Below are 15,091 nucleotides of genomic sequence, written 5' to 3' on the forward strand. Positions count from 1 at the left end.
AGTATGTTTATTGTGACAAGTGTAAGTTTTGGTGCATCTGCTTCCAGTTTCAATAAGATGGCAACCTAAAAAGTCTTCTTATGCATGTTTTTGACTGTTTCTTCATCAAGGATTATTTAATATTTGTTATAAATTTTTGTGTGGCATTTAACTGAAACAAGGATTTTTATTCATATATATTTTTTCTTTTAAAAAAAGAGTATGATTAAGTAAAATAGAGTGTAATTAAATGAGACAGAGTGCAAATTACATTTTCACTATTTGAAATTTATTTACAGATCTAAGTTATTTACAATCAAATTATTTTCAACAAAGAAATTTTTCTGCTTATCAAATGAAATATTTTTTGTAATTTTTTTTTACACTCTGAGTTGTTCTTTGACTCAATACTCAGGCTAGACTTGACCTCAGAGTTGTCAAGTATCAAAACATTGAATTTTCCCAAATTCTAGTTAGTTTTGGTTCTGATTATTTTCCCACAGACAATGATCCACCAGCATGGTATTCAACATTTCCCTGCTTTCCACTAGGCCTGTTAAAACACAAGAAACAGCTGCCCAACATCCCCTTGTAGTCCACCTACAAATGCCTGAGCCAGCTTTTCCTATTCCTCTTATTCCATTTGCCTGTTTTCTAGATAGCCTGCCTCATGAAGTGTTTTGTAATCCAACAACTACAATTTCCAGATTGTCAAGAAAAATGCCAACAGGTTTCTTATGTCTCAATCTTTGCCTACCCTTACACACAGGACTAATGTGCTACAGGTCCTTTTACCTCCCTGTCTGGGATTAATAATAATAAAATAAATAAATAAATAGAAAAGAAAGGAACATAAATGATATTCAACACTTAAGTCTGCATTTATGCATCATATTTGAGAGGTCTGAATTTTTGGTAAATGAATTCAAAGAATGTAAACATAAAAACTGTATTCTTGATATGCATGTAGTGACATCCTCACCTAGTTATATGATCCTTGTAACATGTAATATTTTCAAAATACTTTTAAAACTTTTCTACTTATCCTTTTTTATAAGAAAAAGATTACATTTCTAATAAGTTTTCTCAGAAAGTGTATATATATTTGAAACAGCTCACAAAAGACATTAAAAAATTCTTCCAAAAAACTGAGACTAACATGTCACAAATATTACTAATTTGAAAAGTTGGGCATGCTAAATATACAAAAAAGGTGAAATAAATGATCAAATAAGTTACTACTTGATTCACATGCATGATGTAATGCAACTCAGTGTGAGGTGTTAGCAAGTCAGCTTCCAAGTGATGAAGTAGTTCACAGTAAATAACATATTCTATAATTGAATGAGGGTAATAAGATTATAGATTAGGGATTTTTTTTTTTTTTTTTTAATTGTAATGAGCTAAGTATGGAGTACAAATCAAATACAAACCTTAGGCATTTTTTTTTATATTGATCCCATACAGGAGAATGAGAGATTGAGGGACCTATAAACACACCAGTGTCATGCATAGGGTGCAGATGAGGAATGAGATAGAAGTTTATTGATGTTTTTTGTTTGAAGAGTTACATGTAGTTGTTTGGGAATACTTCATGAAGAAGGCTGTTCCAAAGAAGAGAGGTCGATGGAATAAAAGAGGAAGAGAAGAAGCAGGTTCGGTGTGTTTACAATTACACAGTAAAGTGACAATGAGCTGCAGCTCTTGTATCAACAGGTGCAACAGAAAGTGGAGGAATCATAGTTAACCAGTTCAGCAGAACCATTGAAGTAACTGTAAAATAGACAATGCTAAAACACTGCATCTGTGAGATAGAGGTCAAAGTGGATTTGTAAGAGACAGATTATCTATGAGTAGAATTGCATGCCTCTGGATAGCATCATTGATTTTAAGGGAAGCTTTAGGTACATCATCCCAAACACATGAGCAGTATTCTAATAATTCTACAGCATTCTACAATAAGGATGGTTTGCATCTGAATGGATTTGGTGTTCAAAGTCTGGAAAAGTGTTGTTGAATGAAGTAAGTGGATGTGCAAAATCAGGGAAATGAGCTTTTAGAGGGGAGGGAAGCTGCTGAATGGATATGCAAACATCAGTGAGGCAGCTGAGTGTAAGAATGTATATAATAAGCCTAAGTTAGTACCACTGGTAACAAACCAGAATTGGATAGTTTAAAGCATTAGGATAGCAGTGAGCCTAAGGAATATTTGTACTTTTTGTACACTAATGACAGGAGTATTTGGAACAAGCAGGAGGAATTTTTGGCAATGGTTAATTCATCCTGGTCAAAGGTTATTGGCATCAGTGACACACAGCTGACAGAAGATGATTTAGTTAGTGGGAAAGAATGTGAAGAGTATAATGTGTTCAGGGAGGATAGAGAGAAAAGAATGGGGGGAGTAGTGTTATTGATGATAGCCAATGGACTGCAACCAAAGAGAGAAAACGTTCAACTGGAGGCTAGTGAAAATAGCGCATATGAGGCTATCTTGTGTGAGAAGATAGAGGCCAGCAAAAAGATGGAGATATTATGCATCAATAAATAGACTCAATAAGTGGAGGGTGGGTAATTATTATGGGGGGGATTTCAACTATGGGTACATATTGGAAGGAGAAGAGGACACATGGGAGGAAGGAAATGGAATTTATGCAGTTATTAAGGAATAATTACCTGAGACAGTATGTGATGGAATATACTAGGGGTTTGAGAGTGCTCGATCTAGTAACTGCATCTAAGAATGTCTGTAACAAATAGGACCACGCTGCCACCAAATGGAGTGAGTAAGTGATCATGTGGTCTTGACCCATGAGGCAGCTATATGAGTTGAATTTCCATTTAAGATGGGGTATATATGGAATTACAGGGCTGGTAAGTATGAACAAGCTTAGGAGATTGCTTGGATCAGTACCATGGCATGTCAAACTGCAAGGGCTGGATGTTGATAGTGCACGGGAGATGGTAAAGGTGGGTTTGAGGGAAGTAACGGCAGACTGCATACCAATAGTCAGGAGAGTAAATCAGAGTTAAATGGATGAATATCATAATTAAGCTGGTAAAAAAAAAAAAAAAAAAAAAAAAAAAAATGGTGGAAGGAATTCCAGGAGAAAGGAATACCAGCAGGCACACATGAGCAGTACTAAGCACAGGTCAGAAGAGTGACCATGGACTCTGCTTTTGCCTTTCTTACCTCATGGTAAGAAAGGCAAAAGCAGAGTATGAAAGTAAATTAGCAATGCAGGCTAAAGATAATCCTAAACAGTTCTTTTGATATGATGCAAGTAAAAGAAAGAACGTTTATGGCAGAATGATTTTAATGAATGCCAATGGCAGGGAAGTAACTGAATCAGTTGAAATAGTAGAATTACTAAGCAAACTCTTTGCAAGAGTAAATCATCCAGGTGGAGATACTGCAGTAATGAGAGAGGCCAAGGCTTATATGGGCACCGAGGTAAACAAAATGGAAGTGCATAGCATATTACAAAACCTTAATATGAATACAGCTGTGGGATTGGATGGTATACCAACCCAAGTCAGTTCCCTTGACCACAGTGTTTAATCGAAGTCTCAGCTATGGGTTAGTCCCAAGCGGGTGGAAAGAAGGGAAAATAGTTCCATTGCATAAAGGAGGTTACAAGACTGATGTAGCAAATTATCGACCAATCAGCATCTCGGTATCTCCCATAATGTGTTTTGCATTATGGGAGATACTGAGATAGGAGTGATGTTAACTTGCTCCACCTTTGCAACGAGTTGCCTGGTGTTGTACCACCTTACCCCAGTCCTGAAGATACTTTCAGGCGCAAACTTGGTTTTCTCACACTTGGATAAAGGATTAAACTAAATTTATTATAGTCTAACCAAGTGAAAAATAAACTTTCAACATCTTTCTCTAAATCCAGAGTAATTTAATAAATAGGTGGCACACCATTTGGCAACTCCTATAGGCAGAGATGACCTTGCTAATGCTTCTGCCTGGTATCTCCACTTGGGCCCGGCTCCTACTGAAGAGACCTCAATAAAGGTCGAAACTAGCCTGGGTAGTGGCCCTTCCCTTAATGCATAACATTATACATGTCTGCAAGGAGATGTGTTTTGCATTATGGGAGATACTGAGATAGGAGTGATGTTAACTTGTTCCACCTTTGCAACGAGTTGCCTGGTGTTGTACCACCTAACCCCAGTCCTGAAGATACTTTCAGGCGCAAACTTTGTTTTCTCACACTTGGATAAAGGATTAAACTAAATTTATTATGGAGCATCTTTGTATGTAAACATTTCAGATCACATGTCAACCTAATGCAAATCTTTCTGTGATTTTGGTTTCAGACAGCTTTCTATACTTTAAGAATCGAAAAAATGCTCCTGACTGCATTTTCCTTCTTCTTCTCTTCAAGAATTAGGCATTTGCCTGTTCCAGCTTCAATGGTCTTTACATCTTGTCACAGGTCTTCCTCTCTCTCTTTTCCTTTTCAGTCTATATCTACCCACCTCTTTTGGTAGCCAATATCTTCCATCCTAGATAAATGTTCTTTCCATTTCTCTCTATATTCCTTGATCTTTTCATTTATGTTATAAATATCTAGTTCTTTTCTGATGTCTTCAATTTCTTATATGGACCAATTTTGTACATCCTTTAATTGTTCTTAAAAATCTCATCTCAGCAGCTTGTATTTTACTTTCATCTTTCTTTTTAACCATCCATGTTTCTGAACCATAAAACAGAGTGAGGGTGGCCATTACTTTATAAAATTTTAGTTGAGTTTTGTATTTTTTCTTTTTTTTTAATTCAGTGTCCTTTTAATTGTTTTACAGATTTTCTGAAATTTCTTTATTTTTTTCATCTATATTTTTATCTTTTAGATATGTTATTATGCAGCCTAATAATTCAATTGTGTCATCTGCTCTATTATTTTATTTTCTATAACTATTTTTGATCTGCCACGATCCCAACCTGCAGATGCCATGACTTTTGTTCTCTTTTGTTCGAATTTTTTAAATTGTATTGTTGGCTTCTTTTGTTTAATTCATAAACTGATTTTTGAAGGTCATCTTCATTTGTCTTGTAATATAATCTGATCATCTGCATACAGCATTGTATTGATAACAGTCCTGAGTAACTGGATACCTTGTTTTATTGTTGTTTTCCATAAAATTTTAATAATCTCATCAATATATATATATATATATATTGAATAGAGTTGGAGTTACGTCCCTGTCTGACACTCCAATTTATTTCAATCTCTTCTGTTAATTTATTACCTAACTGTACTTTTGTATCTTTATATAAACTTTGTATAGCTTGTACCAAATATAATGGATATCCTTCTTTTTTCATTATATTTCATAGTTTGCGTATTTTATCAAAAGCTTTCTCGTAATCTATAAAGGCCACATGAGTCTCTAAATTAAATTCTCGTCTTTTATCAATAATTTGTTTTAGCACATAAATATTGTCTATACATGATCTTCCATGTCTGAAACTATTTTGTTCTTCCGAGAGTAAACTGTCTGCAATATTTCTAAGTCTTTTATTCAGGATTTTACTGTAAATTTTGAAACCTGCATTTAATAAACTTATTCCTCTGTAATTTCCACAATCACTTCTGTCTTTTTTCTTAAATATAGATATAACCTTAGCTTTTAACCAGTCTCATGGAACTTTGCATTTCCTCCAACAGTTATTTATTAATTTTAAGAATCTGTAATGTAAATCTTCTCTGCCATATTTAAAGCTCTATATTTATGTCATCTAATCCAGTCGATTTTCCATTTTTTTTTTTGCTATTTTTATTGCTTCTTTTAGTTCTTCCAATTTTATTGATTCTAAATCAGTGCTGATTTCTTCATTATTATTTTCCTATAACTGGTAATTAATTTACGGAATTAACAACGCATATGAAGTATATTAATTAAAGATACTTTAATGAATCACTTCTATATTTCGGCAATGTCACATTGCCATCTTCGGGAACATAAAGATATGGTATGTGCACTAAGGAACTAACAAAGCAAATGAGGAAGAAAGTAATAAACTAATTCTGTTCCTAAAGTCCTAATGGTGCCCTCTTGCGGGCTAATTTGGTAGTCTTGGCAGTTGGGCTGAAGTTCTCATAATGAAAGTCTCCCAAATTTGGGGCAGTTTCATGCACCCAAATTTGTTGAGGTTAGGAACGTTTTTTAGAGCTGCTGAAGATTCTTTGAATAATCTTTCATATTTAAACTTGCTGCGATGGATTATTTTCGTTTTCTTCCAACGAATTTTATGGTGGGTATCTAAGGCATGGTCTGCCAACCCAGAGCGGCTGTACTGGTGAAACCGGATGTAGTCTTGGTGTTCTGAAATCCTGATATTTGTTGTTCTGCCTGTTTGGCCAAAGTAGGACAATTTGCAGCTGCAAGGGACCTGGTATACAACTGCCAAGACTACCAAATTAGCCCGCAAGAGGGCACCATTAGGACTTTAGGAACAGAATTAGTTTATTACTTCCTTCCTCATTTGCTTTGTTAGTTCCTTAGTGCACATACCATATCTTTATGTTCCCGAAGATGGCAATGTGACATTGCCGAAATATAGAAGTGATTCATTAAAGTATCTTTAATTAATATACTTCATATGCGTTGTTAATTCCGTAAATTAATTACCAGTTATGTCTAACCAACGTATAAGTCTTACTACTAGAATTATTATTTTCCGTTATTAAATTTGGGTAGTATATATTCTTATAATGTTTTTAAGAATATATACCCAATATATCAACATAATACAATATATACCTTGTATTATGTTGATTTGTGCTGTATCTCTTTCTTCGTTGTTTAATTTCCTGATTATTTTAGGCTATGTCTTGTCTTCCATGTATGTCTTCTTCTATTTTATTAATAAAATATCTGCCAAGAATTTTGGTGAGCTTTCTGTACTATGATTTTAGCTATATTTTAATAAATTTAGTTTAATCCTTTATCCAAGTGTAAGCAAACGAAGTTTGTGCCTAAAGTATCTTCAGGACTGAGACAACTCGTGGTAAAGGTGGACCAAGCTCTGGCTCCCACTGATGAGACCTCAATAAGGGTCGAAACCAGTCTGGGTAGTGGCCCTTTCCTTAATGCATAGCATTATACATGTCGGCAAGGAGATGTGCTTTGCATTATGGGAGATACTAAGACAAGTAGTGACGATAGCTTGGTCCACTTTTACCACGAGTTGCCTCAGTCCTGAAGATACTTCAGGCGCAAACTTTGTTTGCTTACACTTGGATAAAGGATTAAACTAAATTTATTATAGTCTAACCAAGTGGAAAAAAAATTCCAATTTAGCTATATTGCTTTCTTTTTTCTCTTGTATGTTTTTGAAGGAGTGATTTGTTATTTGTTTGTTTATCTTTTATTCCATTTTCTATATCTGAATTCCAGGTTTTTAATGTTTTTCTTTCCAAGTACTTAAGAGACTGTTTTATTCATTATTTTTATTTCAAATTTTCTGTTCTTATCTTCACTGATTTGGGCTTCTTTTAAATAATCTGTTAATCATGATTGATATAGCATTCTAATGCTTTCTTCTTGTAATAGATATACTTTGTATACTTCTTCTATTTCTTGTTTTTTCTTATTTACTTCCTTTCTCCATTTTGCTAGTATTTCTATTGTAGAGACTACTAAATAATGATTTGACAAAATTTCACTTCCTCTGTAAACATGTACATCTCTCACACGTGAAGCTAGTTTCTGATTAGTAAAGATACAATCAATTATAGACATTGATCCTCTGTCATTCCAAGTATATTTATTTATATTCTTTTTTGAAAAAAAAGTATTGGTTATTTTAAAATTATTGAAAGTACAGACATCTAATAGTTTTTGACCATTGTTATTAATGCAAATTTTGCCATATTTTCCTAAGACATTTGGGATTGGATTATTTCCAACTCTAGCATTAAGATCGCCTGCTATTAATATATAGTCATTTTTATTACATTTATTTAACTGTTTTTTTGTAGTTCCTCATAAAATTGTTCGGAATCCCCTTTCCTACCTTCTTCAGGGTCATATACTCCTATGATATTTAAGTACCTTCTATTTGTTTTTAATTTAACTGTTATAATTCGATCATTTACAAAATTGTACTTTCATATTCTACTTTTCCATTTATTATAGATTAAAATGGCCACACCACTAAAAGCTCTGATATGTTGGTTCATTCCACAATATAGCATAGTTCTCCATCTTTCCACATTTAATCTTTTTTTTTTTTTTTTTTTTCCAAATGTGCCCCAGAATTCAACAGTATCCTTAACTTAGATTTATATCTCATTTATGATCTGAGTGCTTCTGTGAAATTCCTTTCTCCATTTTTAAACTTTCTTAGATGTTTCCAAAACATTCTGCCAACTTCATGATAGTTATATTTCACATTCTAAAAATCTTCCTGTGACATTATTACTACCTTTATATGCAGCTTTTATATATTTTTTTCTATACCACCCAAGAGCACATGCCAATTTGTTAATCAAAACATGCTATATGAATTCTTTTCGTGAATGTTTCTCATCTGTTTACAAAGGTCTTCTGATTTTTCTGATCTTATAAGCAACTTCACCACATATTCCTCTGTGTCACTGTTCCGAAATAGAAGAGAAGGTAAAAGAGATGCTAGTATAAGTAAAAATAAATGCAGCACGAGAGAGAGAATATGAAAGGATTGCTAAAAGAAGCAACAATTTTCACTATATCTCTCGCTCTTCTTTGAGAATGAAAATTATTATTCTATTGCCAAGATATGATTAGTACTAAGTCAAAAAGGGCTATGATAGCAAATGATTCAATGGAACAAGCTGTGTGGAAGAAATAGGTATGAGTTTTGGGTTTGTGTGGAGTGACTCTGATAATAGAAAACACTTGCATAAAAAAAGGACAGCCTGCACATCAATGAATCTGGAATCAGAAGCCCAGAGAAATTATTTACTGGGATAAGACCTATTGCAGATGCAGAGCGTCAAGGTAACAATCATTACGAAGACTGAGGAAAATGTAAGTTCAGCTAATATATGAAAATGTGACTATGATATAAATGGCAATGAGTATGGTTATGAATCAAGTGTGTATGTGTGTGTGGGGGGGGGGGGGGGGAATAGACCAATATGCTTTGAGGTTACACTTTTTGAGTGAGGGGGAAGTTGCCGAACTGGCTAAGCAGATTGAAGCATACAAAACAGCCAGAAGGTAACTTATGTCTCTACACAAATGCCAGGAATATCAGGAACAAAAGAGTTTAGTTTGTTCCTTGGTAAATACATTGTAACTTAAGATTGCTGTCGTGATGAAACCTGGCTCTCTCTCTCTGTGTCACATATAGTAACTAAAATTGAGTGTAAAGATTATTACATGATTTGAGTTCCTGTGATGGTAAAAATTAATGAAAGCAAAAATGGTAACAATGTTCCATGTAGTAGTGATTTTGAGACTATCTAGCGTGGAGGCTTAACAGGATGAAATATATGGTAGAAATTGCTACACACTTGGAGTTCAGGATGATGAAAAACATCGCTCAATTACTCTGATATGTACACTAAACATGCAACTTAAATTATACAAACACTGAGCAGTAGGAAAAAACTCATAAGAATGAAGGAGAGTTTACTAACTATAGCAAGACAACTTTCTCAAGCAGCATGTGAAAGAAGAAACTAAAGGTCAAAGAGTGATAGATATGATCACATTGCATCAGAAGAGGGTCTCGGTTAAGACCAGCTGGAGAAAGTAATCATACTGACCTAGGAAGTACAGTATGTTCCAATTAGGACAGGTTACATGCTAAACTACAAAACTGATAAGTATGAAAAACTCAAGAGAATACTATGTTCAGTCCCATAGTATCAGTTATTGAATAAAAAGGATATCAGCAGTGCATGGGAAGCTTTGTAAAGATGCTCAAATAACATATTTGAATAAATCCCTAAAGCTCAAAGAACAAATAGGTAGAAGCGAAATGGATGTCCAAGAGATCGATAAGAAGGAGGATGACATGGAAGGAATATATCATGAGAAAAGGGCAAGAAGAATTACGAAATATATAAAGTGCAGGCCAGAAAAGTTAAAAGTGTATAGAAATACAAAAAGCTAAGTTGGGGTAAAAAAAAAAAATGGAGTGTGCAGGCTAAAGGCAAACCAGAAGAGTTTTATCACTAAAATGCAAGTACAAGAAAGAATGAATGAAGATTAATTTCCTGCATGCAGATGGCACCCTTGTGTCAGAAACAGATGTGATGATTCAAATAATGCATACTCACCTCACTAAGATCTATAAAGCTCGTGCATGTGACATAGCACACAGTGCTACCATTACAGTGAAGAGATAGAGATGTATGAGAAGCAAGTTCCAGAGCTGCTACATAACTTGGATGAGCATTTGGCAATAGGAACAGATAGCATATTAGTATGTAGTTAAAGGAAATATTCAGCCAAACTGGCTAGGACCGACATTTTTTGTATAGTCTGGGTCTATGCTCAGGAGAGATCCCACAGGAATGGAAAAAATGAATAATTCCATTACACAAGGGTGGTGCAAAGACTAATAGTCTAACTATTGACCCATATCTCTGGAGTGGTTCTGAAGATTTTAGAGAAGTCGGTAAGAACTCACAAACGGAATGGGGTTGACAGAATTTTCATTATATGGAAGATGAAGAAAGGACAAGGATGCATCCTTAGAAGCTGAGTTCATATGTGATTAAGGAAGAAATGAGAGACAGATTTTTCCCTCACAGAGCAGTGAGTGAGCCAACTATGTTGCTCGGTCAGTTCTCCTTCCAAAAGAAGGAGAACTGACTGAGCAACAGTTACACGGTTAACTTAATGGAACACCCCCTTGATAATCTAACATGTTACACTACACAGTAAGTTCCTTCTCTAAAGAGAAGGTCCATTTGTGGCTGAACTATTAATCAAGAACAAAAATTATTTCTATCTTTGCTTTTCATTTTGTTGAGATATTTGTAGTGATTGTGTCATACTTGTGTTTTACTAGTAATTGTGTTGTAATTGTTATGAGTAAAATTTCATGAAATTTACAGGAAATATTCAGCCAAACTGGCTAGGCCCGACATTTTTTGTATAGTCTGGGCCTATGCTCAGGAGAGATCCCACAGGAATGGAAAAAATGAATAATTCCATTACACAAGGGTGGTGCAAAGATATTTGATATTTTTGATATACCTTTACCTACATAAAGATATTATGTAGGTGAAGGTATATTTTGCCTGTTTTGCTTTGTATTATATAACTTATATTGTTTTTATTTTATTTGAATGTTTTCTCTTAAAGCTGTTTACTTTTTAATTACATTTTATGTTTTGCACTGTCATGTTTTGCATTTTTTATGTTGTCTTTTTTAGATGTTTCCCTTGAAATTTTCTGTTTTTTATGTACACAGTGTTTTTTTACGTGCATAATGTTGTCTACTTAGTGTGGTTTCACATGGCTGAAGTCAAAAGAACGTGGCATCAGTCACATGTGACTGTTCAGCAGGTCATGTGGTTTTCTGGAATTTCTAGTTATTGGTTTTACTTTTATTTCTATCAAGGTACAGAGATGTCTTCTACAGGTACTGCATGTGCTAATAAAGGGCTGTTGACACACAATATATAGCCTCTCACAGTCAAGTCATCCTCACCTTCCAGCAGTATAGCTAGTTTCCACAAATGGGGCTCTGGAAAACATGGTGAGCATTACCAGTGTACACATATATCTTCCTGAGTTACAGCAATGCCAACTAGACCTCTAGGTGGCAGATGTCTTTCATCACCCAGTGAAATACCACCACCTTGCTAAACATCAGAGAAGGCTTCCGAATCAGCTAACCACGAATTTTGCTAGTCCGTGACTGGAGGGAGACCAAATAATGTGGATGCAAGGGGAACTGTCAAGGCCATGTACGGACAGGAGACTGTGCCTCTGTGTGGACAGCATGTTTGTGAGTCTGTCACCTCTCACTGCATGCCCCACTTCCATTTTATCTCTTCCTCATCAAACACAATGAACCACAACTGAAAGCAATGCATTTCTACTGCACATCTCAAAAATTCTCCCACACAAAATAGTTCAAAAAAAAAAAAAAAAAACTATAAAATTCAATCAAAAAAAAAAAAATCATAAAAGATAACAGAAATCCAATCAAACCACCCATCAACACTAATTCTTAGCAAAAAAAAAAAGTTTTTCCACATCCACTTCACTAACATCTGTAGCCTAAACAGCAATATAAACAATGTGCACCACCACCTACAGTCATCTAAACCAGAACTACTATTCCTTGTAAATCCCAACTGGCAGCCGCAACAATTACTGTACACCTCAAATGACCAAAGTATACCTTGCACAACTCTTTCTGCCACAAGGGTGGCACTTGTGCATTCGTCAGAATCGACATACCATGCCAGACTGCAAATCCTTGAATCTCCACTGTTTGATCTGCTTTGGCTCAAAATTTCTCTACTAAATCAACCTGGCCTTTTCATATGTGCCTCTATCACTCTCCAAACTCTGTAAACCACTCTGGTCTCTTAAACTTTGTCTCCCTCTCTCTCTCTCTCTAAAGCTCAACTTTCTGCAGTCTAAATATCCCAACAGCAAGGTCCCAATGGATATTCCCATTGGGACTTCAATGTCCACAACTCATGTTGGCTCCCCGTTCTCAAGTTTCACTGATAAAGCAGGCAGGGATGCTAAAGTGTTCACCATCAGCCATCTCAGATCATCAATCTTCTTACCAGAATACCAGACAATCCCTTCCAATTTGCCAACACACCTCGCCTCTTCCTAACAAGCTTTCCTTCCAGATATCTTGTGGTTGTCAAATTTCAGGCTTTTGACAACTTTTTCTGCAACAAGTATTGATATGTATTCCTAATTACATTCCACTTTAATGTTTTCTACCACTGTTTTCTCAAAGCTTGTTTAACTTCATTTCAAAAATAATTCGTCTAGATAACCAGGATATTTTTAGTTTCAATTTCCATATTTTCTTTATCATCTTTCATTCCTTATACTCCATCCTCTATTTCTAAAGTTTTTCAATAGCCTCCAGAATATTTTGACATCGTCTTGATATTTATTTTCTATATAATTTTACCAAAGTATTCCCCATAACATCTGTTTAGCTACTTTCATACATAGCTTGGCTAGCTCTCTTACAGTTTCCTCTATATTCTCTCAAGTATTTGCTGACTTGCTTGCTAGGAACTTTCAAATATGTTTTTATCTTCTCTTCCAGGAATGCCTCTAATTTCTTACATCCACCATGGAGTTCTGATTTTGCTATCCAATCTCACCATATGCCTTCTAACTGAATCAATGTTTTCTTCAGTTTGCCACTGAGACTTCAAATCTTCCTTGGAGTCTCAGTGGCAAATTAAGAAATACAGATGAATCATGGAATACAGAGCATATAAATCAGATCTAACTTCCCAATATCACAAGAGCAAACCATAACAAAGAACCAGGCCTCTCTCTCTCTCTCTCATTACAATAAAAATGACTTTCTTTTTTTTTCTTTCTACAGATATGAGCAACCATGACCCACTGAGCTATGAAAGAATCTATATGTTCAAAAGTTGATCATACACATAAGCTTGTGGCATTCATCACTGCACACTCAAAACGACATTCTTTAGAAACTCTTTCATGCAAGTTTTATTTGCAACCTCTTAATGCATCTCTCTTTTTTTTTTTTCTTCTTCTATCTTGTGTGTTATATACTAAGTCTAGGTAAATATTTTGTTTACCATGTTTTGCCATTAATCAACCTATCAAATAAGTAGTTTTGATGCTCACAAAACCAGTATAAATTAATGGCAAAACATGCAGATCCCACAGTAAAAATAAAATATACTGTAAAAAGTATTAGCTTTGTGATCAATCTATGTCTGCAATAACAATTAGCGTACTGCAGCTTTAAATAAATCCCTTTCAAACCAAAGTGTTTCTTTCTTCTGCCATTTCAATGAACGAGTACTGCAAATACATGATTAACAGTAATGATTTAAACAAGATGCATCAAAAGCACATACATGTAAATTGTTATATAAAACAAAGTCAGTTTCATAAATGTTTTCATAAAATATCTGAAAAGTTGTATTCATATAAGAGACTGAAAATCGGAATCCTTTATTCCTCTGCAGTGTGTGTGTTGGGGAGGGGGGGGGGGGAGAAAATCTCACCTGATGGTAAATTCATTGGAGGTGCATTTTTTGCCCAGGCATACATAATGGTCATTTCTACACATAAAATACCATCTTTACAGTTCCTAAAAAATAAAGAAAAAGTACAGTTCTACACTCATAAAATCATAATTTCATTTATGTCTTGTATGTCATAGTTTAAAATAGCTATTTTCTTTCTTGAATATTAATATGACTGGCATTATTATGATCATGCAGATGACTGTAGTTATGTGAAAACTCATAAAAAACAAAGATAATGTACCAAAAAAAAAAAAAAAAAAAAAAAAAAAAAAAAAAAAAAAAAAAAAAAAATGGATGTAACATTGCTATTGTGCTTAATAAAAATTATTCGTTAATAAATGAACAAGCAATATATAAAATATTACAGGAATCTAATGAGAGGAGACAAATGAAGACATGGAGACAGATAGTGTTTCTATGGGATAAAGGAAGAATGAAAGAGGAGATGTAATCAGTATACTGATTTTTAAGTTAGATAGGATAGAAAAATACTTTTGTTGACTAAATAAACATTATGTTAACTGTGAATTAATTAATCTGATGTAGTATCACATTTTGACAAATCAATGATGTAATAATATAAATTAAAGATAGCAAGAAATTATATACTTGGTTTAATCCTTTATCCAAGTGTAAGCAAACAAGTTTGTGCCGTGCCTGAACTATTTTCAGGACTGGGGCAACTCGTATATAGAAGCTTATGACTTCACATCACTTACCTTAGTATCCCATAGTGCAAAGCACATATCATTATGGGTATGTATAATGCTATGCATTATGGGAAGTGTCACTACCCAGACTGGTTTTGACTTTTATTTCCAACAACTGTCTCTAATCCAGAGTAATTTAATAATAAGGTGCAACACCTTTTGGCA

The 15,091-nt window shown here is 34.4% G+C and overlaps 1 protein-coding gene across 9 annotated transcripts in view; it reads right to left on the reverse strand.

Moving 5' to 3' along the window:
• The window catches only part of LOC150108568 (peptidyl-glycine alpha-amidating monooxygenase B-like), a 521,418-nt gene that overhangs the window by 414,628 nt on the left and 91,699 nt on the right, over nucleotides 1-15,091 (reverse strand). For all 9 annotated transcript variants that reach the window (XM_090390860.1, XM_090390858.1, XM_090390856.1 and 6 more), the window contains one exon: nucleotides 14,193-14,278. In XM_090390860.1, the coding sequence (XP_090246986.1) occupies nucleotides 14,193-14,278 (86 nt within the window). The remainder of the gene's footprint in view (nucleotides 1-14,192; nucleotides 14,279-15,091) is intronic.

This window comes from Typopeltis vanoorti, chromosome 3 (assembly GCF_054136105.1).
Source record: "Typopeltis vanoorti isolate ZY-2024b chromosome 3, IOZ_Tvanoo_1.0, whole genome shotgun sequence".
In the NCBI taxonomy this organism is placed as follows: Eukaryota; Metazoa; Arthropoda; class Arachnida; order Uropygi; family Thelyphonidae; genus Typopeltis; species Typopeltis vanoorti.